General features: G+C 37.1%; 3 protein-coding genes and 1 long non-coding RNA gene across 5 annotated transcripts; 2 read left to right on the plus strand and 2 right to left on the minus strand.

Moving 5' to 3' along the window:
* Nucleotides 1-597: 597 nt before the first annotated feature.
* Nucleotides 598-4,824, minus strand: LOC106938817 (nuclear factor 7, brain-like). The gene is made up of 2 exons (XM_015020995.1): nucleotides 3,631-4,824; nucleotides 598-1,209 (listed from the first exon to the last, which is right to left on the minus strand). The coding sequence occupies exons 1-2, from the start codon at nucleotides 4,702-4,704 to the stop codon at nucleotides 850-852; spliced, it is 1,434 nt and encodes a 477-aa protein (XP_014876481.1). The 5' UTR covers nucleotides 4,705-4,824; the 3' UTR covers nucleotides 598-849.
* Nucleotides 4,825-5,837: 1,013 nt separating this feature from the next.
* On the minus strand, nucleotides 5,838-8,277 carry LOC106938822 (retinol dehydrogenase 14). Of its 2 annotated transcripts, XM_015021003.1 has the most exons (4): nucleotides 7,880-8,276; nucleotides 7,458-7,700; nucleotides 7,047-7,349; nucleotides 5,838-6,293 (listed from the first exon to the last, which is right to left on the minus strand). In XM_015021003.1, the coding sequence occupies exons 1-4, from the start codon at nucleotides 7,998-8,000 to the stop codon at nucleotides 6,034-6,036; spliced, it is 927 nt and encodes a 308-aa protein (XP_014876489.1). In that variant the 5' UTR covers nucleotides 8,001-8,276; the 3' UTR covers nucleotides 5,838-6,033. The 2 variants fall into 2 exon arrangements, with proteins under 2 accessions (XP_014876489.1, XP_014876488.1); XM_015021002.1 differs by having other exon boundaries at nucleotides 7,047-7,700; nucleotides 7,880-8,277.
* A 931-nt stretch (nucleotides 8,278-9,208) lies between these two features.
* Nucleotides 9,209-27,318, plus strand: susd2 (sushi domain containing 2). Its single transcript, XM_015020994.1, has 13 exons — nucleotides 9,209-9,339; nucleotides 9,782-9,930; nucleotides 10,450-10,795; nucleotides 11,426-11,627; nucleotides 12,067-12,152; nucleotides 12,230-12,498; nucleotides 13,208-13,351; nucleotides 13,515-13,667; nucleotides 14,476-14,724; nucleotides 15,704-15,982; nucleotides 16,281-16,457; nucleotides 23,068-23,164; nucleotides 26,547-27,318. Exons 1-13 carry the CDS (start codon nucleotides 9,272-9,274, stop codon nucleotides 26,593-26,595), a joined length of 2,268 nt encoding a protein of 755 aa, XP_014876480.1. The 5' UTR covers nucleotides 9,209-9,271; the 3' UTR covers nucleotides 26,596-27,318.
* Nucleotides 23,685-25,320, plus strand: LOC106938815 (uncharacterized). Its single transcript, XR_001422698.1, has 2 exons — nucleotides 23,685-25,072; nucleotides 25,179-25,320. It is a non-coding gene; the product is annotated as an uncharacterized LOC106938815 (long non-coding RNA).
* Nucleotides 27,319-27,807: the final 489 nt, after the last annotated feature.

Genomic DNA, 27,807 nt, shown 5'->3' on the forward strand with positions numbered 1-27,807 from the left:
GTAATTTTTACTTTTACAAACAATTTTACTGACTACCTGGCAGTTCACCAGAATAAATGTAATATCACATTCTTTTTGCTCAAATATATGAGGTTATTTTTTAAAGCAAATCTAAATATTGCAGCTTTAAGGAAATTGGCAGCTTTCCTTTTCTATGTAAATGACATTCAGTGATAATATGATGCTATTTAACATCATATATACCCTGGACAAGACAATATTTTTAATCTGTTGATCTGATTTCTGACTAAATGTTTGAAACAGCAAACCAAAAATATTGATCAAAATTTACAGTATCGTAGCAGTAATATTGTGTAGCATAATTAAATAAAATATTTAGTTATGGAGTTCATATTTATTTGATCTGTTCAGCTGAAAAATATTTACATTTAAAACAAACCGTGCTGTTTTCTGTATCAGTGTTTTCTTATTTCTGAACTCAACAGCTAGAAGTAACGAACTTGATGTAGCAACATTGTAAGAATTTAGAACTTATGAATAAAATCAGTTTTGAAAGGAACATTTTGCAAAGAATAATTAAAAAGCTCACATTATGACATCATGTAACTGAAACACACAATCAATATTCAAAACTAGTTTTGAAGATATTAAAGTGTTCATTAGTTAATGTAGAACATAACTTCTTGAAACTGACAAAAGTATGGCATGTGTTTTGTTTTCTAATTAATTACAATTTTCACATAAATCTCATGTTTGATCATTTCAAAGGTTCTATAATTTTTGCAGGTTTTATCTCAACTTTGTTTCTGTCATTCAGTTCTTGCTTCATAAAACCACAAAGGTTTAATTCAGCCTTTCTTAACAAGGGTTTTAGCATATGAATAGAAGCTACATTGATCCAATCAGCATCTTAGTTTCACATATTTTGATCCCAGATGTTTTGGCATCACCTGCTGGTCCTATATTAAAATAAGGGAAGAGTTTCTCAGTGAAAGTGTCTCTGTGAGTGTAAATGTGAGTCATGTCTTCAGAGTCATAGAAGGACACGTCCCCCATGTCATAGTCCAGCTGGACTCTGATCCTCTGGAGACTCTTCTTCAGTGTGAGAGTCTTACTAGCACCAGTAGTGTATTTTCCATGGCAATGCCATAACCACCAGCTTCTACTTTCTGGAGAAATATCTATTTCTCCCTTCCTGTTAACAGACTCTTTAACTAAACCAACAGTCCAGCGAGGATGATCTCCCACCTTCACATCCCAGCTGTGTTTCCCTGAGCTGAAGCCCTCAGAACCAAAAACATCAGCATAGTCGGTGTTTCTTTCTGGATTATCAGGAAGCTGCTGCTCTGTGTTTCCACGTCTCAAACTGGTCAGATCATCAGACAGATAGAGTTCAGGATGTGCAGTGTTTGTGAAACAAACAATGATATGATGAGCCCTAAAACCTGACTGAAACTCTTCAAACAGGTCATTATTATTTAGATCCTTACATTAGCGACTATTTTCTCAAGGATTTTAGATAATAAGGGAAGATTAGAACATTTGTTTGCTTGAAATTTAATTCTGTTTCTGATGTACTGTGTGAATTCCTATTTAAACAGTAAAGGCAATATTAATTACTTGGAGATATAAAATAATCAAAAGCACAATTTCTGGTTTGCTGGTAGAAGCATCGCTGCAAGCATCAGACTTTTCTTCTGTATGATATTATTCCTCTAGTTCTCTGATTCTTCAGATTATTGCTCTGTTCTCTTACATGCTACACATGTTTCTCTAACTTCAACAAAATGTGTTGCGGTGCTATAAATAAAATTAGTTTAAATAGACAGTTCAGTGTCTTTGTGGGTTGGTAGAGCCAACAAACTATGATGCTTACTACTTTCAAAATATGAAAAAGACGATCACATGGTTTTAGTTTACATGAACACCATAAGACAAATGTTACAAATGTTTATTAAATCTTTCCCTTCAATTAGTTAACTAAGCAGATATTCTTTAACAACCATACTAAGAGACAACAATACACAAAATTACAAATATACAGAATATATTTTTCTCTAAAAGGAAAAATACTAAAAATTAGACTTGACATTTTGAATACTATACAAGTATTCAAAATAGTATTTGAATATTATTTTTAAATATGATATTTGAATAACTAAAACAATAAACAGTCATATAGAAAAAAACTGTTTTTAAAAGCTTCATGAAGAAAACTAAATGTACACAGTTTGAAGAACAATCAGTATAAAAATATATAATATATATATAAAAATATATAAATACATTTAAAAAAATAATACCAGGTGAACTATTAGTGCATTGCATTCAGCTATTCTCCACAGTATGACATGCACTGGGTTGTATGTGTGATTGAAGTGAAATTATTTTTTGAAGTGCCTTGTGATGACATTTGTTGTGAATTAGCACCTTACAAATAAATTGAATTGAACAAGATCAAAAATAAAAACCACAGAAATCTTGCACCCATTAGCAGTCCAGTCATTTTTCCTTTGATCTAGTTTGACTTTGGTCAGCAAGTAAAGTCTTTCTGTCATGATTTACCAACACATTGTCAGTCAACACACCATTAAGGAAAGTTGCGAGTAGGATATCAAGACAGCAAAGGGAGCTAAATTGATTTATAATCACATTGAAGTTGTCATGGCTGAGTTGATGAAATTGAACTTTTTTCTCTTTATTTGTTATGTTTGGGCATAGCATTGGTGCGAGATTTGGTGGTGATAACCAAATTGTGAATATCTTTGTCCCTAAGCAAAGTAAAACAAGTTGAATACTAAATTAAATACATAAACAATTATATCTTTAAAGAGTTGCTGAATCATTAAGTTATGCTTTCCGAATCAAAAGTGTATTTAAATTGGCTGTATTTACTGGGTTATGTTAAGCTGTTGTTCTTAAATTATTCTTTTTTTTCTGTTTAAATCTGTAAATTAATCAGGATAATTTGTACAGGTTCGAAGGAGATTTATGATGATTTTTTTTATTTTAAATCCATCAACTTTAGTGTCAGCTTCAGTTTGGATTATTTTGTAATGTGCAGGGGTTTTTTTTTAAACAAAAATGCAGTTTTATGACTAAACTGCAGTATTTAAGTAGTAGTGTTGTATAACATAATTACACAATATTTAGTTATGGAGATTTATTTGATCTGTTGAGCTGAAAAATATTGACATTTGAAACAATCTTACTGACTGCACTAATTTCTGCATCAGTGTTTTTTTGTTATTTCTGTATTCATAACAAACAGCAGTAAGTGGTAAATTTAATGTAGCAACATTACAAAGACTAAGACTAATGTGAATAAAATCTTAGTTCACATATTTTGATCTCAGATGTTTTGGCATCACCTGCTGGTCCTATACTAAAGTACGGGAAGAGTTTCTCAGTGAAAGTGTCTCTATAAGTGCAGATGAGAGTCATGTCTTCATAGTCGTAGAAGGACACGTCTCCACTGTCATAGTCCAGCTGGACTCTGATCCTCTGGAGACTCTTCTTCAGTTTAAGAGTTTTGCCATTAATGCCACTGTATTTTCCATCACCATGCCATAAACACCAGATTCCATTTTTTGTTGAAGCATGCGTGTCTCCCTTCTTGTCAACAGATTCTTTAACCAAACCCACAATCCAGTCAGGATGATCTCCCACCTCCACTTCCCAGCTGTGTTTCCCTGAGCTGAAGCCTTCAGAACCAAAAACATCATGATATCTAGTGTTTCTCTCTGGATTAACAGGAAGCTGCTGCTTTGTGTCTCCATTCCTCACACAGCTCAGATCATCAGACAGATAGAGTTCAGGATGTGCAGTGTTTGGGTCCAGAATGACAGGACTGAACTTCACCTGGTCCTTCATCTTCTCCCAGACTCTGAAGGACAGGTTGCCCAGGTGTTTGGCCACATCTATCAGAGCTCCTGAGACCAGCTGTGGATCTGGCAGTGACCTCTGACCTCTGGCTCTGCTTTGAGTGGCTTCATAACTGCTGAGGAACGACATGTTATCTTTCTGCAGCTCTTCTTCAACAGCAGAGATGCTGTCTGATAGAGAGGAGATCTGCTGCTCAATCACCTTCATCTCTCTCATGATAGTCTTCCTCTTCTGTTCATCTTCCTCCCTCAGAGCTGCCAGTCTGGACTCCTCTTCCTCTCTCAGGAACTGGTGGAGCTTGTTGAACTCTGCTCTGATCTGTCTCTCTGTGGACAACACCTGCTTCTTGGAGTGTTGAATCACATCATCGTATGTTTTCTCCACTTGTTTGTGTTTGTTCCTCTTGTCCTGCAGAGACTTTAAGTCAGATTTCAGCTGCTCCTTCAGCTCACTGACTGCTTCTTCTATAGGAACCACTTTGTGACTCTGGTGGAGAGAAAACTCACAGACAGGACACACAGCTCTCTGCTCGTCTTTACAGAACCAATAAGGAACCTCTGAGTGTTTCTCACACACCACCTTCTCTTTCTTCTTCTCTCTTTCCATCTCAGTTGAGGCTCCTTTCTTTTTCTCACCAAACAAATCAGCGAGTTCTTTGAGGGAGAAGTTGATGGACGGATGCTCCTTTGATGATCGTTTACAGATGGGACAGTTCTTGTTTCCAGTTTGTTCCCAGAATTCCTCCAGGCAGTTTGAACAGAAACTGTGGTTGCAGCTCAGAGACACAGGATCTCTGAACGTCTCTGAACAAACATGGCAGCTCAGGTAACTTTCAAAAAGCGCGATTTTCTCCGCCATTTTAGCAAATTTCTCTGCTTAAGTCAGTCTTTCACTTAATTCTTCTTTAGAGATGAGAGACTTTCCTCACGCGGTGTTCTTGTCCCGCCAAATATTTAAGTTTTGTTTTCCTGTTCCGGATCGGGTTCTCTGAAAACTGCTGTTACATAACCTTGCCACCAGATGGAGCTAATGTCTTTCTCTTTGAATTAAATGAAAACTTATTTTTTACGTATTTTTAAAAATGTAAGTCTTTTTACTTCTCCATATCTTTCGTTTTAATCTGTGCCAGAGAATCCGAAAAATATATTTTAAATAATATTGCAAAACAATCATTGTGACATAATTTTTACCTAGTTGACTTTTGTGCAGATCTTCTCATTTACATACCTCAGCAGGTTGGAAGATTATAAGGAACATATGAGTAACTGAACAGATTGAACTGTCAGTAAAATTATGAAACATCATAACTTGAACTAGACCGCATTCTGGACAGGCAGTCAGACATATAATGCAGATGTTTAGGATCAGAGAGAAATCTAAAAGTTGCATGACATCAGCCCTCAAGGCCTGGAGTTAAAGATCTGCCATGTTACATTTAATCTGAAGCAAAGAATAACTTCTCAGCCATTTTCTTCAGAAAATCTTCCGAAAGTCTGAATAATCTATTTTTAGTTTGAATCACCAATACAGAACCAAATACCTGTCATGTGGTTGAAGTCGAGATCATAATCCAGTTAACTGAGTTTTGTTCCAAATCATAAACTTTGCAATGGTGTCTCTCATTTTAGAATGTTAAAAATAAAATTTTCAGGTATGGTGATTCCATTATATAAGAAAAGCATTTAAAAATCACATGTGAATAAGTTAATTCATGTGATAAATTAATTAAAAAACACGCCTTCTACAACTTCCTGTCATCTTTTTTGTCTATTCTGCCAGTTGTAACTTCCGGTTGTTGAGCAGTTGAGGAAAAAAAACACCTCACCTCAAACTTTTTATCAAACATTTTGAGCTTTTTTTTTTTTTTTTCCCAAAATTGGTTTGTTTCAATTACTGATATTAGATTTTTACAGGAACTGAGAGCACAACTGTTGGATAGTTCAGCCATCCTTTTGTTGAAGTGTACAGAAAATACAACCAATAAAACAGGGTTTTCAAAGCAGCCAAACATTTATCTTACATTAAATCTTTTAATGTTTAGTTAACGCATAAAAAACATAATGTTACAGATTGTTGGTGAAAATGTAAACAACTGAACAGGAAGATTTGCATTTTTCACAAAGTTTACAATAAACACATAACAATAATAATAAATAACTTCAGTGTAATTGTCTTGAGGCTCTCTGATTATGCCAGTTTCACCAGCCTCTCACTGGCCTCCCACAGTTTTTTTGCCACACCTGCGTCTCTTGCAAATGGACGCAAAGTGGCAGGCTGGCAGTCGACGAAGTAACCCCCGCTGTGCTTGGCAGCTTCGTCCGACACGGCGCAGTAGATGACGGTCTGAGCTCCGATCTCACACGGCACAGAAAACATCCACATGATCACCTGCATGAACATCCGGAACAGAAACGAGAAGTGGCACGTCCAGCCGCTCTGGACAAAACCTGGAAACAGAAAGAATCAGAAAACGTTTGAAACAGTTAAAAACATAATCAAATAATCAATTCAACAACCATCTTTAAGCAATTTTTCTGCAAACAAAACAAGAAACTAAGATGCATTTTTTTAAAGAATCTTCACAGAAATCACAACCAAAAATGGGCAAAAAATAAAAAAAACAGCTGCTTTTATCTAAGTGTAACATTGACACAAATATTAATTTGGAGAAATTAATGGAGGAACTAAGCATGTTTCTTCTTTCTACTAAGATACTAAAAAATGATCAAATGAAAAGTCTGGAGTTCTAGCAGACAGTAGCACTGTCACTAACTATCGACTTCTGTTAATCTACACGCTCAATTTATTTGACTAATGTATTTTTGTAAGTAATTTTGTTTGTTTTAATATTTTGCATTCAGTAAATAGAACCAGAGGTTAAAAAAATGGTAAGATTACCCCACACTGAAAAATATAAATTAAGTATGGGAAGAACATTTTAATGCGTAAATAATACTGAGGGCATTTAATCAGTGTTTTTCTGGAGTTGGCACTTTATACACAGAGGTTGTTCTTTATTCTGGCCTAATTCTTAGTTTACCTTTTATTTTTAGTATGTGATAAATGCAAACATTGGCTGGATGAAAGAAAACTAAAATGAACAAATTTTTGGAAGATATTTGTCTAAATGAACTAAATAATTAGTGGGAACCCTATAATCCAATCTTAGATTGGAGTAACAGGAAATAAAAAGCTCTTACCAGGATGCACGGCATAGGAAGTCACTCCTTTTCCCTCGGTGATGCGGGCCAGTTCCTGACTGAAGTAGATGTTGGCCAGCTTGCTGCGGCAGTAGGTGAAGAAAGGCAGCAGGTTGTAGTTGAGGTCCTGAAAGTCCAACTTCTGGTATTTGTAGCTGGAGCAAGTGAGAGTTATGACCCGGCTGGGGGCGCACTCCTTCAGCCGCGGCAGAAGCAGGTTTGTTAAGAGGAAGTGGCCCAGGTGGTTGACTCCAAAGCACATGCTGAAGCCGTCGTCTGTCCAGTCAAGGATGCCGGGCATGCCTGAGGAAGACCCAGTGGGGAAATGCATGACATGACATGACCTGGGCATGATGGAACATTGACCTGTTTTAATCGGATGTGTTTTATATCCAGGAAGCATGAACTTACCTGCGTTATTTACCAGAATGTGCAGACTCTTCTCCTTCTGCAGAAACTTCTTGCAAAAATCCCTAACAGAGCACAGGTTGGCCAGATCCAGCTCCATGTGGAAGACGTTAAAAGATCGACTCTGAAGTTTGATCTCTCTCACGGCCTCCTCAGCCTTTTCAGGGTCTCTGCAAGCAATGATGACACGGGCGCCTCTCATTGCTAGGGCAACAGCTGTCTCCTTGCCAGTACCAGAGTTACCTCCTACACCAAGAAAAAACATGTTTCCGTCGTTATTTCATCTGAAAAACTTTAAATTAGTAACAAAAATGAACTCTGCTGTTATTAGCAGCAGAAATTAGTGGGTAAAAGTGATAATGATTTAATTGCAAAGTTTACTGCAAAAACAGTAAAGATGAATAGCAGAAGCAATGTTTATTTACCTGTAATAAGAACAGTTTTACCATCAAGTCTTTTCAGCTCTGTGAAATATCTCCTCCTTTTCATCCATTTTAAAACTAAAAATACACTTAAAGAGGCAACAACTGTATAGAGAAGATACATTTTCCGATTAACTCGACAGTGATGGTACTACAAAGGTTAGCTTGTTAGCATGCTAACTGAATGACCGCCCTCAAATATGCCAACATTCCGGATCTTTTAGTTGTAACCGGACATAATTCAAACTAAGCTGAATAAAAAAAACGGACGTGTATTACTGTTAATCACAATACCATAAAGGCATCGATTTACAATCGTTTATTACAATCCATTTTTGGCTTATCAAATGATGAGCTCGTACGCTGAAGATCTCGCGAGAAGATCCGAGTCTTTGTTGACAATAGAAATTCCGGGTCCTCTACGAGATCCTGTCCGTTTGGCTCGATTTTTTCTGCTCTCAAATGGATCCGACTTAGTGTAACTTCTGTCAGCTATGTGAATTTTCTTCAGCCGCCTTAAAATTTATGTATTTTATTAATTCTGGCGAATAATGACTTTACAGTACAGGGTACAGCCAAGAAAATGTGATAAATCAATTAATGTAATTTCATAATTTTAGTTTGGGTTAAGATAAAGAATTACGTATGAAAGCATGAGACTTCCTTATGCTTGCAAACTTGTGTTATTAGTGTTTGTTTAATATGATAGACACAGCAAGGTGAAAAATTATGTTAAAATCTAACAATTTGGTTTGAGAGCTAGGTTGGTCACAAGTGACACAAAGCTGGAATTGAAATTGAAATGCTTTTGCAGCTGAACTAAAGTTAAAAGTGTGACAGCAATCACATGCATGCAAATCTCTGGAAATTTAAAGAATGTGTGTCGTGTCGGCACACAAAGAGGGAGCAAATCCTGCTTAAACACGGCTTAAAATTAACATCTGTTAAATCATTACTAGAACCTATTAACTTTGACTCATGTGATCTGGATTGTTTGTTACTTTGAAAGACCTTTGATACACTTTGCATCTCTGTTGGAGTCTCCTTCAAGGGTAGACTCAGTCAGCCATGAGTGTTTACTCAGTGTTCCCAAACCAAAACATGGGTTCACACATGAGAGAGCTCCTTTTTATCTGGACAATTCTGACTTTCTTCTCATCTAAAACATCAGGTATGTTATGCTATTTGTGAAAAATTGTCTGAAAGTATTTTTAATCAAGGATTTATCTTAAATGGATGCATAAATTCATGCTTTATCAAATCCGGTCTTCCTTTTCAAAAAGCGTTCTGATTATTCACATGTTTTGATCAGGTCTAACATGCAGCAGTATTTTGACAAACTGCTGTTCAGACTCCAACCAGTCCTGCTTCCAGGTCTCACCTTACTCCAGCTCCATGCTGGGAGGAAGAGCACTTCAGATCCTCGGTTTGACTCTTCCTCCTGATGGCCGACTTCTCTGCAGGTTTGAGACCATAAACACCAAAAATCACAATTGTGTGCACTCGTTATTGATAAGTATTCTGTTACATGTATCAGAGTTACAGGATCCTGTAAAATCATTGCAGACTAGTGATACATGAAGCCTTAAATTAAAGGATAGCATTTCAGTCAATCTGAGTTTAGTAATCAAAGGAGATTCTTGAAGAATGTTTAAATTTTTTTTAAAACATACATTTTTTAAGTGTAAAAAAAGCTGCATTTAGCTTCCTGTATATTTAACTTTTAAACATGAACTTAATTTACTGACATCTCGTTTGTGTAAATGATTGACTCTCATGCAAAAGCTGCATATTTTGAGGTGTTTTCTGTTTACAGATGGCAAACTTAGATGGAAATGGAACAAAAAGTGTTGCAACACCAGTCGACAGGTCAAATAAATCCAAGTTTGTCTGACTTTGTTGCAGATTCAAGGGTGAAATTGAACAACAGGGGATTATTGATGAGGAAGGTCATCCGTACTGCATATCTCCTCTGTTGTACGAGACGGGCTGGATATCGTTTGATGTCTCTACAGATGGTACAAATTTCAACAGATCAGGAGAGTATTTGTCAGGTAAAACAAAAAACCTATGAAGATTTTCTTGTTGATTTGCTTGTACCTCTTTTTATGTGGTCTTAAAAATCTGAATGTTTTGCAAGTGCTTTTTTTAATGCAATTATTTTTACAACTCGCCACTGGAAAAAGTAACTTGGGACTTGCAAAACTTTTGTGAGATCTTGCAAAAGTATTTCACGTTTCCTTTCCTCCTATGTCACTTGTGAGACACAGTGTTCTTCGTTGTATCTTTCTGGTTTTACAACGCTCAGAAGCAGAATGTCTGAAATCTTGGACAAAGTAAACTGGGATCTCATGAAACTTTTATAGGATCTTGCAGAAATGTACTTGCATTTTTGTTTCAATGTTCCTTGCCGAGTTTAGTATATTTTGCATCAATTTTCACAGTTTTATGAATCCTTTCCTACATATTATTAATGCTGTTGATGAAAATAAGCTGCACTTTGCTCCAGCAATATTAGCATGTTTTCTTTTTTGAATTTTTATTCACTAATTAACTCTGTTTTTCTGTGTCAGTCCATCCCAGTAAAGCAGATCCCTCATTTGAAGTCACCCTTGTGAATTCAACACTGTGGCAGAACTATGGCACTCCGAACATGGCCGGACAGCTGACGATGACCTGGAACAGCTCTTTAACCGAATCCAAAAGAGTCAATGTAGAGCTGTGGGGTTACAGAGAGGTCAGCAGGAGCACTGCAGGGTCGTCCTCTCTGCAGGCAGAGATTAGTTACCTCTACTCTCTCGGCAGGAATATTTCCAACACAGGTGACTTCAGCTTCTTTCCTCAACCCAGAGAAAAGTTTTCCATGTGGGAATTGGGGAATATTCGAATCACCGCCAGTTCTACATCAGAGGGAGAAAGGTATCCACAACACATCTCCAGCTTCTAGACAGTATTGTATTTGACAGGATGTGTATTTGTAAATGCTGTTAAATTTCACGTTTCATGTTTCTCCATGCTTTTTAGAAGGGTGAAGTAGAAAAGGCATTTAATTACTGGTCATTTACTGGAATAGGAAAATACTATGTTAACTATATTTAACTACTAAAGTAAGCTTGATAAACTTATTTCTGTGTAACAAATTAACTCAATTTTTTAAAGTTTGAGCTCCATTCTTTTTTTCAGTCTGAATTACAGGTTAAATAACTAGACTAATAAATATTAGTATATGCATTGCATAAATTCAGGAAAAGATCTTTACAGCATTTACCAATATTTCTCTACATGATCTAATATTTTATGGGATAAATATGAAATATGCCAGCATTTACTGGTTTCATTGTTGATATTTGATATTTTTGTTAGTTTTTAGTACAGGTGAGAATGTCACATATTCTCACATCATTATTAATAGAATGTGTTTTTTTTATCTGATAAAATACAAAAATCTATCCAATTAATTTCTGGTTTTCCAGAACCTTGAACTAAATGTTTAAACCATAGTTTGAACTGTTTTCTTAGAGGCTATTTTAAACTGATATTTCTTCCCAGGAATGTCCAGTCCCTGTGGAGTGGAGGCCATGTTCTGGCCTGGCACCTGGAGCAGTCCTTCAGAGACGATCCGTCAGCCTGGGCTCAGAGGAAGTGTCTGCAGTGGGACGACCTGGAGAGGAAGCTGCCTGACTTCCTGGACGAGCTCATCGACTGTCCCTGTTCACTGGCTCAGGCCCGCGCAGACACAGGAAGGTTTCATGTAGGTCTATGCACAACAATTTATGGAAGAGGATACATAAGAAAACTTTTATTTCTCAGAATTGAACTCAGAATTCTGTCATTTTTTCCTCTGAATTTTGTTTTTAATTTCAGAATTTTTATGTTAATTCCAGGATTTTTACTTTTTTTCCTCAAAATGCTGACTTTAATCTCAGAATATTTTTTTCCCGAAAATTCTGACTTTTTTGGTCAGAATTTAACCTCGATATTTTTAGATAAAAGACAGAATTATAAGAAAAATGTCAGATTTATTTCCCCCCCCCAGCAGTCCGAATCCTCTTCCATAGCAATAAAATGTGATTATTTTGTCTAATCAAAACAATTTAGCTACATTTTATTTATCTTGATAGCTTTGCTTTGAATACATAAAGACATTCAAGTTATTTTTTACAATTTCAATGTTTTTTTTTTTATGTCAGACTGATTACAGCTGTAACATTGAGACGGGCAGTGTTTGTACATACCACCCTGGTAGTGTCCACTGTGTCAGAGCCGTTCAGGCCAGGTAGGAGACGCAAAGAAAAAAAAATCATAGAATAACCTTTAAATCTGAGAAACACCAATGTCTCCTTAAATTTGCAGTTCAAGTCACGGATCAGGGCAGCAGTGTTGCTATGACAACACAGGTGCTCTGGTCCTGACGGGGGACTCGGTTGGCGGCAGCACCCCGGACCGTGCTCATGACTGGGGCTCCCCGCCGTACGGGGAGCCCCCTCGGGTTCCTGGGTTCTCCCACTGGCTTCACGACGTGACGAGCTTCTGCTACTGCTGCCTGTGGAGCGACCTCTGCCACGTCTACCTGAACCGTCGGCCTTCCAGTGGATGTCGCAGATACCAGCCACCCAAAGCAGGTTGAACCTTCAGTAAATCAGAAGTGCATGGCGGTTTATGTGAAAAAACTAATTCCTGAGGGTTAGTTTTTAAATAAAAAGCCAGAAAAGCCGGTTTTCTCACTGTCAGTCAGCTGGCTAAAAAACAGGAAGCTGAACATTTTTCTTTCTCACAAGAAAGTCAAACTTAGCTGTTATTATTGTAACTTTAACCTATGCTCTGGTATTGTTGCAGCAGTCGGAAAAAGTGCTGTTTCTCTTTTAAATGAAAGTGATTGCATCATGTTATAAATCATTGTTTAAATTTTTTGTTCTGTGGTATTTGCTCTCACAGTCATCACAGAATGGCTCAATGTCAGAGAACAGTGACTTTTTACTTCACAATGAGCTTTAATCCTTTTGCTCATCAACTTTTTCTTCAATTTGACTTTTTATTTTGTTTTAATCTTGTTGCAGTTTTTATTTTGGCTTCTGAGTCTTATATTCTCATTAACCGGTTAATCACAGTCAGACTGATTCTGCTTTTATCCAAACATTTTCTTCAACAGGACATAAGAGGAGCGGGTAAACCCAGATCAGTGTGGAGGAGTAAATGAGTTACAGATTTCAACGCTGAGCCAATAAGTGGAAAATATATCACACAACGCAAGCTGGAGATAGGGAGGGGAGAATTATTTGTGCCAAATTGTCACTATAAGCTTATCAGTATTGATTTCTTGCTGTCTTGCAGGTGTTGTCTTCGGAAATCTGCATTTTATAACATTTGACGGCCTCAGCTACACCTTCAACGGCAGAGGAGAATATTACCTGTTGCTGTCAACAGACAAAAACCTGAGTATTCAGACCAGGACAGAACAGCTGAAACTTAAGAATGGTAAGTCTTTCTAAGAAAGGAAAGTGAAATGGCATTAACTGATTGTAGATGACCAGAATCACTGAACATTATTCCCTTTATTATTTAAAATCGCCCAGATCCAAGCGTCAATAAATCATGGTTTAACTCGAGAACAAAAAGGATGTTTGTGTTTATCAATAAGGGACCTTAGTCAAAGCTGCCCAGCTGTCATCAGTGGTCATGAAGGAGAACTCTTCTGATGTCATCGAGGTACGAACTGCTGGCGACCATCTTCAGGTGCTGAGGAACCAGAAGATTCTGCCTTTTACTGAGCAAAGATGGATGGATCTGCAAGGTGGTGCTGGTTAAAATTTATTTTGACCTCCTGCTGAATCAGGAAGGTGTTGCAGTAATAACATCTACTTTCTAAAGCAATAAGTCTTATGCTTTAGGGAATAATACAAAGCCATATGCTTTAGGAGCAAGACTTGCAGTGATGAACATTAACAGTTTTCCAGCTGCTTTTATCCATTTTTCCAATTTTTTTTCAGCCACAACTTTTTGATTATTTCTGATTATTGAGTAGCTATTTTATTGCTGCTACTTTCTGAATGACAAAGGTCAACATATATCTGCATTAAATGAATGCCGTGTTCTCTCATCTTTCCAATTTTGATAAGTGGCAAAGATTAATTGGATTTTTGTTGTTGATTTCCTACAGATGTAGATCCTATTTCTTGCCAGCAGATGGCAGTATTTCACTCTGGTTCTTTAAGTGAGGCAGCGCTAAATATTTACCTGCTTTCTGTTGTTATAAAATTGGCCTAAACTTAGAAAACTTATAGAGAAATTATATAAAAATATAACTGTCTTCTGTCTTAAGTCTTGTGCTTTAAATATTATTTAAATATATTTGTGTGTGAAGCAGTTTTTGCTTCAAATCCAGCTGTTAGTGATGGATTTTGATAAGTCCAAAGTCTGACAAGAATGCAAATGTGTCTAAAATCTTTCTTACTGTAGCCTGATCAATACTGTTGATCTATGCTATTCATCAACAAACGTGCAGTAACTGTAAGTCATTACAGGTGTTTAGTTTGTACATTTAAGATGCTAATTCAGTAATTATGTATCCAGATTTTAATCAGAATCTTATTTTCTTTTAGGTGTTTTTGTATTTGCTCCCAGTCCTCAGAATGTGACAGTAATTTTCTCCTCTGGTGCTGCTGTGGAGCTCCGTCTGCATGAAGGCGCCATGACGGCTACCGTCCTGCTTCCAGTGGAGTTTTCCAACCACAGCCTGGGTCTCCTCGGTCGGATGAACTCTGATCCATCCGACGACTTAACGACCCGGTCTGGAGAGGTCATATCAGCTAACGCCACGCAGGAGGAAATCTTTACCTTTGGAGCTGCATGTGAGTGTTGGCAACTGTTGAACTTACGTATACCAACAATCAGACTAAGCACAAATATTCATTTCTGTAAAATAACATGGAAACAAAAAAAATAGGAACTTCAAAACATGGAGCTGTTCAATAATTCAGTGATTTGATTGTATTAAATTATTGATAAAAACTTAGAGACAACAAAAATTTTTTAGAAAAACCATATTATTGTTTTATTTCCTCTGCCTGTCCATTTTATTTTTTATTTTTTGCCATTTTTCAGTGAGGTGTAGCTCAGGGCACCGTTTTTGAACAACTTTTATCCTATTTCACATATTTTACTTGTTAAATGAGTTTTAATGTTGAATTAGACCAAATATTGTAACAGAAGAACAGGATCCAAAAGTGTCCGTTATGGATGAGGTAACCAAAAAATATGTAATCTGTGTGCTGATCTACATAAGTCACGTAATGTCAATAGAAAAATAGGTAAACTTGACTATAATCAAAGTACTTTTAAAACTGTAAAGCAAGACTTGATGATGATTTGAGATATTCTCAAATATGGGGAGAAGAAAGGAAAAAACCCTCCAAAGCAGAGAATTGCAGCTCTTTTTTAGTTTTTAATTATTCTACAGTGAAGTATTAATTTATTTTCAGGATTTTCACACATCTTTGCCAAAGCATCCAATAAAAGACACGAGCAAATGTTGCTAATCTTTTCAGATTATGTCTAGTTTCAGTTACATTGCCTTCGCTTAGCCTCAACCCAACATAATAATTAACCACAGTAATCCTTTTTACTAACTAATTACTATTATTTGTTTATACTGCAAAGGCATAATTTAATTTAGGATAAATAGTGATTCAGTTCACCCAATACTTTAACTACAAAATTGTACATTCATGTTGTTCCTTAGAAGTTGGTTGTCGTCTAAAACCCGTAATTTGTTTCAGTAACCAAAAATCCCAAACAACCTCAGTGATATTGTTCATTTTTTCCCTCCAGGGAACATATCAAACATGTCTTCCCTTTTCACCTATGACTCCCACTACCTTTTGGATTCATACTTTTTTCCATTAAGCCACGACCCTGCTTTTGTTCCGGCCTTTTCTCTGCCTCTGAAACCCGATGACCCCTTGGCAGCAGACATGTTGTCGATGTGTTTGGGAGAAGGGGCGCATTTCTGTATACATGATACCCTTATCTCTCGGAGCCTGGCGGTGGGAAACGCCACACTCAGGGCCCATCAACATCATCAGGCCTTAATGGAAGCCCTGAAGCCAGGTACCACATGTCACAAGATCATTGTCTGCCTATCTTTAATTTCCTTCAGCTCATGGGCAAAAGCAAGAGAAAACTGTTTGAATTTTATTCCTAACTCAATTGGTCAAATATTACTTATCAGTAATAATGTTTTTCTTTTTCTTCTTGATAAAAGATGAAAGCAATTTTTGAAATGACATTGCTAGCTTTTGTAAGGTGAACACAGTCATTGTCGCTTTATAGAACAGAAGCATCAATTCTTTAAATATTCGCTTCTTGTCACCGGCTGATGACTTCTTGACATATTGTTGCTCCTTAGTGGTGTCATGTGGCTGGCTTCCCACACCCAGGAATGGGAAGAAGAATGGAACACATTACCTGGAGGGGAAAACCCTGAGCTTCACCTGCAATGAAGGCTACATACTGTACAGGTCAACAGAGCGCACCTGTCTGCAGGAGGGGACATGGACAGGGGAGCAGCCCTACTGTATTACAGGTAAATTCGGGTAGAAACCCTGATTTGAGGTCAACTTTTGAAGACAGTGGCTGCACAACATGTTTAAACCAAACTGAAAGACTTCAGCTTCACTCATTCAGTACCTCAGCTTTCCCTTGTGGAGTTCCACAGGGATGTATTCTTGGTCAACTTTTCTTCTCTTAATTATCTTCCTTAGTTCCATCCTAAACAAGCATCTCACCTAATTTCACTGACTTTGAATAGCAATTCATTTTCTCAAACTAAATGACCAAAACCAACACTGTTTACTCTTGAACCTTTGGACACTTTCAAAATGTCTTTAGCAAAATCTGACTTTGTAATTTGAAAAAGCATCTTCATTTGAAAAACTAAAACTGAACACATTTTCCAAAACTAACTTTTCCAATTAAGGGTTATTGCTAAAATGAAGACTTTTCTAATTTTGCCAGACTTTGAAAGACCTTTATCTCATCAAAACTAAACTTTTAGAATAGTCTTTACTTTTGCAATGGATAGAGCTTTCTTGTCTGAAGTTGTGCTGCTGCATTTTGAACCAATTAGAAACAGGCACACATCAGCATAACCACACCCACCTGGCAACTAAGCCAGCAGTGGCCAAACATTTTTTTTAATCTGCTACGCAATAAATTGGACATGCAGTGTTTTTTAATGAAACAAAGTGGGAAAAATGTTTGTCATTTTATTGTCTTTTTTTTTTTTTTGTTCAAGAAAATCTTTTGGTGTATTCCCAGCAAAAAAGAGAAAACTTTCTTCAGAAAACCTTTTAATGCTCTGGTGTTTTTTTGTTTTTGTTTTTGAGTAAAAAGTCACTGGATGTTTATAGTTCTTCTTACTATCCATCCATCCATTTTCTGAACACCCTTGTCCCTCAGTGGGGTCGGGAGGGGTGCTGGTGCCTATCTCCAGCTAACGTTCCGGGCGAGAGGCGGGGTAGTTCTTCTTACTATGAAAATAAAATTAAAAGAAAAATACTTTCTGCCTAACATTTCCATTAAAGTATTAAATTTGTCATTGGAATACTCAAACTAAAAAAAACACACAAAAGTGCTCACCTTCTTCTTGAACTGCAGTCGGGGGTCACATGAAATTGTTCCAAGGGCCTCAAATTGCCCCGGAACCACACTTTGGACACCCCTGAAATAAACTATAAGCTTTTGAGCTTAGATTTGCGCTGTGTTGGTGAATTAGAAACATCTGGGTCTCTGAAATGGCTTTTTAGTCCTCACCCTGACCACAAACTCACAGAACGCTGATATACTTTTTCAATCTGGCCAGCAGATGGCAGTATTTCTCAGATTTTATTTTGTTTTTATTTGTGTGTGTTTTTATTCAGTTATTTTTTTTTCTTTTACGTTCTTGCTATTCATCGGATGAAACTCTGAAAACTTGAAATTACCTACATCTGATTTCAATCTAAGTTGGACTCATTTGTCTAATTCCTGCGTTCATGACGTGCTCTTCACCAATAAATATTAATCTTAGTTTAACTGCATGCATCTATACCAAGACAGTCGCGTGATTATAAAATTCCCCAAGAGGAACTGAGTTTACTCCCATTAACAGACGATGGCAGACGTTTTTAGCTACAGTATGTGACAATGATTGCTCTCGCTCTATGGCTCTCATTACACAAATCGGGGCTAACGACTGTCAACATGGCCTGAGGAGCTCAGTGGCAGGTGTTGCGGGAGTTGTTTCCTTTTCCTCCACCGTTCAGATGTGACCTCCAGCCAAGTAAACAACGCTAAATACAGACTGAGCAGCAGCAGCCCTCCTTCTCTTTCCCTCATATGAATCACTGCGGCACGATTTGTAGGCTCAAAAGAAGTCGTAATTAAGTTGAAAAGGATGTGCCATTGAACAATAAATACCACCACTTCCAGTTTGACTCCTTCTCAGTCACTTTAATGAGCCGCTGCTGCTTGTCAGAAGAGTTGACAGTGAGTACAAACAGTGCTGTGCAAGTTCACATTTCCCAGAAGATGGCTTGGTTTGGAGAAGTTAAATTAATTCACTTTTATAGTCAAGACTGTGAACTAAATTCACAGCCTCTACTTGAACTTAGGGATTGTTTTCCCTTATGATGTGAAACTAAGTTTAAAAACTACGTAGATCATGACATCATGCTCCAGGTAGCATATCAATAAGCCTATATAATTGCATACCATTTTCAACCTTGTCATTGCAGCTTATTTATATGTATATTTTCACTCCTGTTATCTGTGATCACTGTAATCAGCATTTTATTACATAGGAACTCTCAATAAATCTTCTCCCATTCAGAAAGTTGGTCTAAAATTATGAATGAAACCTTTACTTCGGTTTCTGCAGCATTTAGGAGAGAAACTCTTCAATAAAATCCTGATTGTATTTAAGTCGGTAGGTTGACAAAATCATCACACATCAACTCAAAACACTGTGACAAAATCCATTAAGGTTTAGATTTAAACTCCTTTTTGTCTGTTTTACATAGAAATCCAGCTGGACTCAACCTCTGTTTTCACCATAGTTGAAGTGGAAGGAGAACAAACAACTGGGCACAATGCACGAGTTTTGATTGTCGCAGCATAATCCTTGAAAAAGTATTTGTAGCCTCTGGTTTTACCGAATAAAGAAAGAAAATTAACTTTTTAACCATTTTTTGCATTAGAGGCACACATTTCATAATATATTTATTGAGGTTTTATGTGATGGGACAATGCAAAATAGTGTATTGCAAGGTGGAAAAAAATTTATACATATTTTTAGAAATTGTATTTGACTAAAACTTAAAAAAGATGCTTTGTGTTTTTATGCCAATGCAGAACTACCTGACATTTTCTTTTGAAGTACAGCTCTACTATCTATGTTCATTTCCAAATGGTTTAAGTGTATGTAAGCTGCTAGTTTCAGCTGTATATGTAGAAATAAAATGGTCTGCCAGTCGGGTACAAATGGTTCAAAACAACGCCTCTGTGTATTTTCAATAATTATTATGCTTCCAATGATGAATCACTGAACTTTTATGTAAAAAAAGCTTTGTTTGAAATACCAACCAAGGACATCAAGTGATTTTAAAACTAGTCATGTCACTTGAGTCACGTCATTTTGTTTGTCAGTGAAAGTCTCTGCTTCAGAAAATAACCTCCACTTTTGTTTTTTAAATTAATTTTCTTGATTTTCCAAGAAAATTAATGCGTCTGGTTAGCATTTTATTGATGCATCTTTGCGACATGTCTGAGAATGAACCTTAACCCAATGAGTGAGGCCAGGTGCAGGTGCAGAATCTTGTTTTTGTTGACTTTGTGTTGTTTTCTTTTGTCTTGTTGGAGTTGGATTTGTTTAAGCTCTTTATGACGAGCGTTGTTTGACTGATGTCTCCACTTAACCTGTTTCAAATTCCAAAGATAGTTGAATTAATGAAAATAAGTCATGCAGGGTGAGATCCACCCCGGGTGTAGCTCTCAGTAGAGATGCACTGTACTAAGTGAGAGAGAGAGAAAAATCAACTTTACTTCTAATCTCTCTCATTTCCTGAAAAGAGCAAAAATGCATTTCTTTCAAATGTCCTGGAAGATAAACACTGGAAATGATTATTATCATTACTTGCAGTTTCATATCGACAGTTTGGAATCATGTATCATGCATATTATTTTCTTTTTTTCATTCTCCTATTAAATATATGCATGTTTGTGCTATCTCAGACCATAACAAGTAATAAGATTAGTTGCAATAACTATGCAGATAAGAGTGAAGCTGATGACCTGGCCTGGAATCTGGGTGTGGTGATGAACCTTCAGAGACGCATAAAAACAATTACTAGTCGGTCTATTGTCACCTGAACGTTTCCAGGATTGAAGGACTAGTGTCCCAACAAGATTCTGAGACGATCATCCATCTGTTTTTCATTAAACGCATTGATTTGCCCACCAGTCAAAGTTCAGGTCAGAGTCTTGAACCAGAGTCAGGAGCAAATATGGAGAAGCAGCATTCAGTTTTCATCCTCAACTAATCTGGAAGAAACTTTCAGGAAACTGCAAAAATGCTGAAACACTGAATTCCTTCACTTCAAAGTTATAAATGCCTTTGATTAATGATAAGTGAAGTTAGATTAACTCCTCTTGCGTGGAGGGGTGGTTGAATTCCTCCAGCCTGAATTTGAGGCGATGATTAATATAATAGCAATACAACATTAAAAAGATGAGAAGTTTTTGGATCTTCCAGAGAGTAAATTGTTGTGGCTGTGTGGTGTAATTATTAGCTGAGGATTGTCCATGGACAAGATCAACCTTGTCTGCAGTCAGAAATCAGGCCCCAGACAGGAATGTTTCCAGAGTTTAGTACCGTAACATGTACAAGCAAATGTTGTGCATCAGTTGCAAATGTTTGATCTATTGCACCTATTGACAACAATATGAATACCTGAGTATGATTTCATTCCAGATGTGGGTTTTCTGAATGCTGTGCATGTTCCTGAAACCATGACATGAGACAGAAATGCAGATATTTCAGTTTTAACTTTCATAAAAGGCTCACAGGAATAATGGGATAACTTTGAGCGAAGCCAGGAGGAAAAAGCCGGATGTTAAGATAGTGTCAGTTCTCCACATGTAGAAAGTCCATTAATATCTGGTGCATCTTGTAAGATTAGTGCCAAAATCTTCAGGAATCACCAGATTGGTCAAAATTGATATATTTATTGGTATTTTTTTTTTTTTTAGCAAAACTGGCTAATTTAGAAACTTCTAGGATTTGTTTTGTGTGAATGTGTATTTCAGATTATTGTTTTCCATATTACCAGCCTGCGTTTTTATTATCATGTACATCAGTTTTTTCTCTTATTATACTCTAATTACCTCTAAGCAGTCTCAGTATATTGATGGATGACATGACCTTCTTAAATACTTTCTTTTAAGAAGTAGCAACATATTTGAAGAACAGTTCTGGAAGAATCCTTCAAACTTGGCATTTAGTTTTATTTTAATCTCTTCTGGTATCTATAACAGACACACCTGACTCTGTTTTGCATAGTTGGGTTTTACCTTCATGAAAACTGATTGTTTTATGTTTCACCTCAGAAAATCTGCACTCTTTAAATGTAAATCTGATAAGCTGGAGATAAAAAAAAAGATCTTTTGCACCAAGTTAGTCATGATTTTGGTAAGATTAAATTTAAATTGAGAGCAATTACATTTATTTAAGAATCAGCTCCTGAAAAAAAGCAGATCTAGTAATAAATGTTAGCAAATGGATTTTAATCTATGCCCTGAATGAGTCAGTAATTAATGTGCACTATCTATATTTCACAGTCAGGGAAAAGAGATTACTTGCTGTTGTAACTGGAGCGCTGATGGTACAACAGAAATGATGAAAATCAGTGATGACTGGTTATTTTATTTTGTTAATATCAGGACATACTGATTAGCCACGATTCTTTGCTAAAACATATCAGGTGCAAACATCTGTTTTTAATGCTGAGTACTGTGTGTTGTGTTTTATTAAAGTCTACTTGCTGGATTTGTTTGTGATGTAGGAAAATGGGCAATAGCTGGTTCTAACAGTTTCAGGGAGTACACATGATTACTTGGAAAAAAGGTGGGATCTGACTTGCTTCTTGGCAACTTTTTTGAGTGCAAAAAAACCGTTTGTAATCTTAGCTAGCTAACTGGTCTGGGCAAAGAGGGCGGTGTTTGACAGACTGTTTGGTGTAATTATTAGCTTAATTCCTGCGGTGCGTTGAGTAATCACTCAGTCAGCATTAAAGTTCACAGTGTAACAATAATAGTTTCGTTTAGTCCTGCATTCTTGAAAAGGGAAGGTATATTAAGGAAAGATAAATAGACCAAACTGGCTTTCACAACTATTGCCTTTTAACACATAAAAATAAGTTTAGGTTTTTTACTGCAGCATCCTAATCTCACATAGGACAGTTTCAAGAAATCAACCCTGCAGTTGGGGTATGGTTTAAAATTAGAAAAAGAAGTTTCATCTTAAAGAAATAATTGTTTTCAGAAAAATTTCTGATGCTACAAATATTGCATACTATAACAATTTTACAAACAAATAGGAAAATATAGAAATATACATTTTAAAAATGCATCAGTGGGAAAGTAGATGAGAAGGTTGATTCTGTCATTTCCAGATCACTTAGCTGCAGAATGGGAAAGACGAGACAACATGCAATAACTATAAATCAGAAAATTACAAAAAACCAAACATGCCTTACCCGTACGCATGTCCATTTCTCCAACTACAACAAGTTATAAAATGACAAGAAATGTAAAAAAAATAAAAATAAAAATACAAAGCAGGAGGATGCTTCACCTTAAACTTCACAGTAATCTTTGAAACTTTAGGAATCAAACTAAATGTTACTGGGCTGTCATTGACTGTTGGCAGCACTTTCAATCCATCTCTCATCGTACAATGATTAACCTGTGTTAGGCTTACTAATTAATTTACATGATGGATTTTACCCTGCAGCCTTTAGTCAGCATCCTTTTTCCTGTAAATCTCCAATAGGTGCTTTCCTGGTGGCCCTTTAGGTTTTTTTGTTTAATTTATTTGTATTTCAGTCATGCAGGATGAACAACCATTACTAATATCAACGTTGTTGTTTTTTTTACAGATGATAAAGTGGGGTTCTTTCTTGGGGCTTTTGGATCCTTCTCAGCACTGGTCACCATGGTAATAATAATAAAACTACACAACAGAAAGCAAACCAGGTAGGTTGTAAACCATTTTTTCCCCAAAAAAATAGACAAAAGTCTGTCTCTGTTGCTCTAAAATGTAGCGTTACAAACAACATATATATATATTACTCTAGACTGGATCCACAGTCACCTTTTGCCCTCAGTAATATTATTCACACAGTGATTCGCAGAACAATATGCAACTTTGGGTTTGGGACTTCTTGACCTTTTTTTGTCTAATCACTGCACAAAAAAGGCCACTAAAATCTGGACATTGATAGAGACTTAGGTTTGTTTTCTGGTTTCATTTAAAATTTTACTTCAGAACACTGCTGCAAAAACACATTCTTTCACTTTTTGATACTTTTCAGATAAGCAAACTTTCAACAATTCAAGACAAAGATAATCTCTAACAAAGGAAATAAAATGACTGCTTTTATTATTAAAGCAAAAACCAGGGAAATGGGTACAAATGAATTTTTACTAGCTATACTCTGTAGAATAAAACATCTGAGATGGATAATTTATGAGGCAAAAAAAGCAACTTTGGGTTTTGCTGGCCTCATTTTAAAGTTAGAGTTCATGATTTAACAATAAGAAAGATTCTTGGCATCTGAGGAACAGCTCCAGAGTGAAAACCACGGCTAACGAAAGAGAACACAAAGGTTTGTTGTACATTTGTGAAAAAAAAACAAAAAAAAACATCCTGATGATCCTCTAGACTTTAGGACACAAAACTGGAAAAGTGAAATCTAACAAACTAATCACAAAGATAAAGAAAGTAGCACAAATGAATAAACTAATACAGCAACCCCAAAACTATGATAAACGAAAAAATCTGGCAAAATCTAATAGAACAAAAAGAAACAAACAACAAAACCAGATGCAATCAGTCCTGAACTTAATCATTATAATCACAATCTTAACCCTGCAAAATGAGCACAAGCCATTGCATTCAGTTCATCTTGGCTTATTGTCACCCTTGGTTTTGTTGGATATTAAAAAAATAACAACATTTTCATACTTTTCTATAATTAAAGTTGAATCTACTTTCACATGACCTTTAATTCTTTGTGTCTCTCTCTCTATATATATATGAACCATCACCGCATAGTTTCCCAACTTTAACGAGCTGTAAAGTCACAAAGGATGGCGTGTTTCAGCTATAGACGGCCGTATATCTTTCATTCGGCTGTATACGTTCAAAGTCAGAGCGGTTTGTTATCTTATGAAAACTGGTACATAGCGAGACGTCTTCCTACCCTCCCATTCCGCTCCAGCACACCTTTTTGCTGTGCAAGCAGAGATGTACAAAGACAATGATGAATCCCACCTGCTCATTTCATATCCAACAAATCGGGCCTCCTAAATGTTGCTCGTAAATTTCCTTTCTGATCTGATCAAACCAGATAGCCTGTGGGATTATATTCATGACTGCAGTCCAGAGGAGCAAGAGGCCAACAGTAGTGGTAGCTCCTGGGCAAATACAAACAAATTAAAGGCTTGTTTTATGAGCTCACTGACTTCATTTGGGCTTTCCCTCTTTATTACTCTAGTGGGAGAGAAGGAAAAAAAAACGACGAATGTTCAAAGTTAGGAGGCCTCCTCACACTGTCAGCGGCTCTTGAAGCGGGCGCTCAATTGAAACTGCTTTGTTTTTGGGGTTATGGGGGCAAAAAGCAAACCCACCTGCCCCCTTTTTGATGCCTGGATCAGAGGAGGCCAGGTGTAAGGAGAGAATGTCTGAAGCCCTGCAGATGCTCAGGCTTGCATCAGAGTCCCGAGACACTCTTAGGCAGAAAACGCTACACCTACAGTTGTCAAAATGTGACCAGAGACATCTGATATGCTCTCTGAGTGAGTGGTTAGCTGACATGCATGAGCTCTTCAAACAAGTGCAGACAGATTGACTTCTCTGCAACAACAGAAGCAGAGCAGGATGTAAGTAGCAGGGGGTCTTACTGTATTTCAGATCTTGTCTAGGTTGCGTGTCTGGAGGAAAGCTGCACTGATACTTCACAACTGTGTGTGTGTGTGTGTCAAACAGGTAGACGATGAAGGCCTCCTGTCCACGTGCTCCTTGTGTCTCAGACTTCCAGGGGTACTTTCCACGTCTAGGGTTACTTAGCAGGTTTTAACAGGCGGAGTGGCAGCTCACCACAGGAGGATAAAAGTCACTGCACCATGAAGTGATACTGTGTTTTTTTTGTGCGTGTGTGACTCTTCCATCATGTCTCCTCCTATTTAGCTTAATGACACATCAAAAGGTTGACGGAGGGGCCTTTGTGTGTTTGTGGAAAATGGTTTAAAATGAATCGAAAGAGTGAGGGCAGCAGCAGATTTGGAGTGAGTCTGTCTCCCTCCCATTTAATCCAAAAATTTACATGAAGCTCTGGGAGCTGCCAGCCAGACTTTCATCATGCATTAGATTAATTGTTTTTGATCTCCAAGTATAGAAATGTTTTCTTAAAATTTGAATATCTCTAGAGTGGCTCCAAAGAGGATGATGGCAAAAAGCGTCAAGAAGAGCCGACATGTTAGGCTGGATTTTTTTTTTATTCTTCCTCGGTTTTTTCACAAAAAATGTGTAAGTAATGGGCAGTATTATGCGTTTTTCAGCCACATAGTTACAATTAAGTAACTATATTCTCTTCCATTGTTATAAAAATACTATAGTAAATAGGACTTAAAAAATTTTGACTTCATAATTTAATCTCTTGAAATTGGGCCTCTGTCACTTTCTTTCTGAAACTCTGCCTTCAGGATGTCATTACACATTGTTCCTCTATTAACCCATTAACAATGTTTTTACCAGCTTTGCACTGAGAAGTAACTTGTATAATGAGATGTTTGCTAATGGCTACTAACTAGTCTGAAGGGTCTGAGTGGGAGAGTCATGGGGGAGGCATGCTGTGTGGCATCAGCTCCAAAATTTGGAACCTGCAGCTATAAGCAGCGTTTTTCACAGCTGAATGGTTGCCGTGGAGATTAAAGGATTTCTCAAACATGCATGAAAGAATCAAAGCAACACACCAGGTTTGTTTTTGATGAGGGAATAACATTTTAATATGATTTAAAGGTAAAAAAGCAGATTTTAAATGATACTGTCCTTTTAAAGGGATGCTAACACTCCAGCAGGTCTTTCTGTGTGAACATTCAAATGCATAGATTTAGTCAAACTGCACCAATCATTACAAGTACAAGGGTTTTTCAAAAGTGAATCCACCTTTTGAATCTTTTTTCATTTTGAATATGACATATCTTGTACAAGTCAACTGAAAAACACAAGAGGAGAAAAATATAAGCTGCAACAACCTGTTTGCATCTGAGTGAACAGTCTGAAGCTGTGGCTCTAGATTTAACTTCTTTGTTTGTAAGATGTCTGATTCTTTCACATTTTGATTTGTATTTTCAGAGAGAGAAAAGAGGAGCCTCTGGAGATGGTGACCCAAGCACAGACCTGATTAACCTTCAAAGCACTCTTGGATTACGGAGGATCGTTCTGTTTTGAACTCAGCATTTGGAACTAACATGAAACTCATTTGCCCATTTGGATGTTGTTGTTTTTTTGTTCTTTTGACCCGTTGATGTTATCAGAAAAGCCTGAGGCATTAACTTTCAGGCATGCTCCTCGGCCTCATGTTTTCTCCCATGTTTAGTCTGGAGAAACTCCAGGTTGTGGCAAATGGTGCGTAGGGTGACAACTGTGGCAACCAAAGTGAGGAGAAAAACAACAAGAGAAAAAAGTTTTCATATCACAGATTTGCATGGCCAAACGGTTGATTTTGTCAAGAAAGAAAGTTGTATAAATACTACAAGGCGATATCATCTTCACCATCAACACTCCTTTCTCCCCGCTGGCTTAAAATGGGACCAGATGTGTTCTTGCTCATGTCAACTGTGAAGCGAACCCGATCGTTTTTCGGTTGAACAACTTTGAACTCGTACACAGGGTTTGTGTGGCCTCAAATGCTTCAGTCAAATGAAGAGTTTTGCTGAGTGACTGAGGGAGGGAGAGAAAAAAAAAAACTCCCCCCGTGTTACATAAAGGTCAGCCCTTTACACCGTATCGACACTTTGTTTGTGAATCTTTGTTCTGTTTCATATTTGCATGAAAATAATGATGGAGCGAAAGTTTCTATAAACACTTGAAAACAGCAAGGCAATAAATAATACTGTGTTTGACATGTGGTATGTACACTGTGTGTGGGTGCACACTACTGTTTAGAGCTCATGCAGGGATAAAGGAATCATCCCTCTACAAGCCTGCAGGCACGCACGGTCGGGTACAGCAGCGCGCCCCGTCAGGAAGACCGTCGTATCACTTTACCTCTCCGTCCCATCTTCTACTTTGAACAAAACAAAATACTCAGTGCGGTCAAAGGGAACAGTGACAGGGTTCCTTGTGGCTGATCCCCGGCAGTGATAGGTGGGGGTCCAGCTTAAAGTTCAAGTCAAAAACTAATTGAAATAACCTGGCCTGCTGCACTTTGAAGGTTTTTTTTTTTGCAACATGTGAGCTCTGTTTCTCCTCCATGGACCAACTACCTATTGTTAACCTTTAAGATGACAATGAAACTTGAAGGCAGCATCTTTTCTGCTTCCTGATGTTTTTCCATTGCAAACAACAAGAAATTAAAGAAACATTAAAAAGAACGTCAGAGCAAGGCAGCACA

The sequence above is a fragment of the Poecilia latipinna genome, unplaced genomic scaffold (genome assembly GCF_001443285.1).
Source record: "Poecilia latipinna isolate Pla-1442-1.1 unplaced genomic scaffold, P_latipinna-1.0 Scaffold2699, whole genome shotgun sequence".
In the NCBI taxonomy this organism is placed as follows: Eukaryota; Metazoa; Chordata; class Actinopteri; order Cyprinodontiformes; family Poeciliidae; genus Poecilia; species Poecilia latipinna.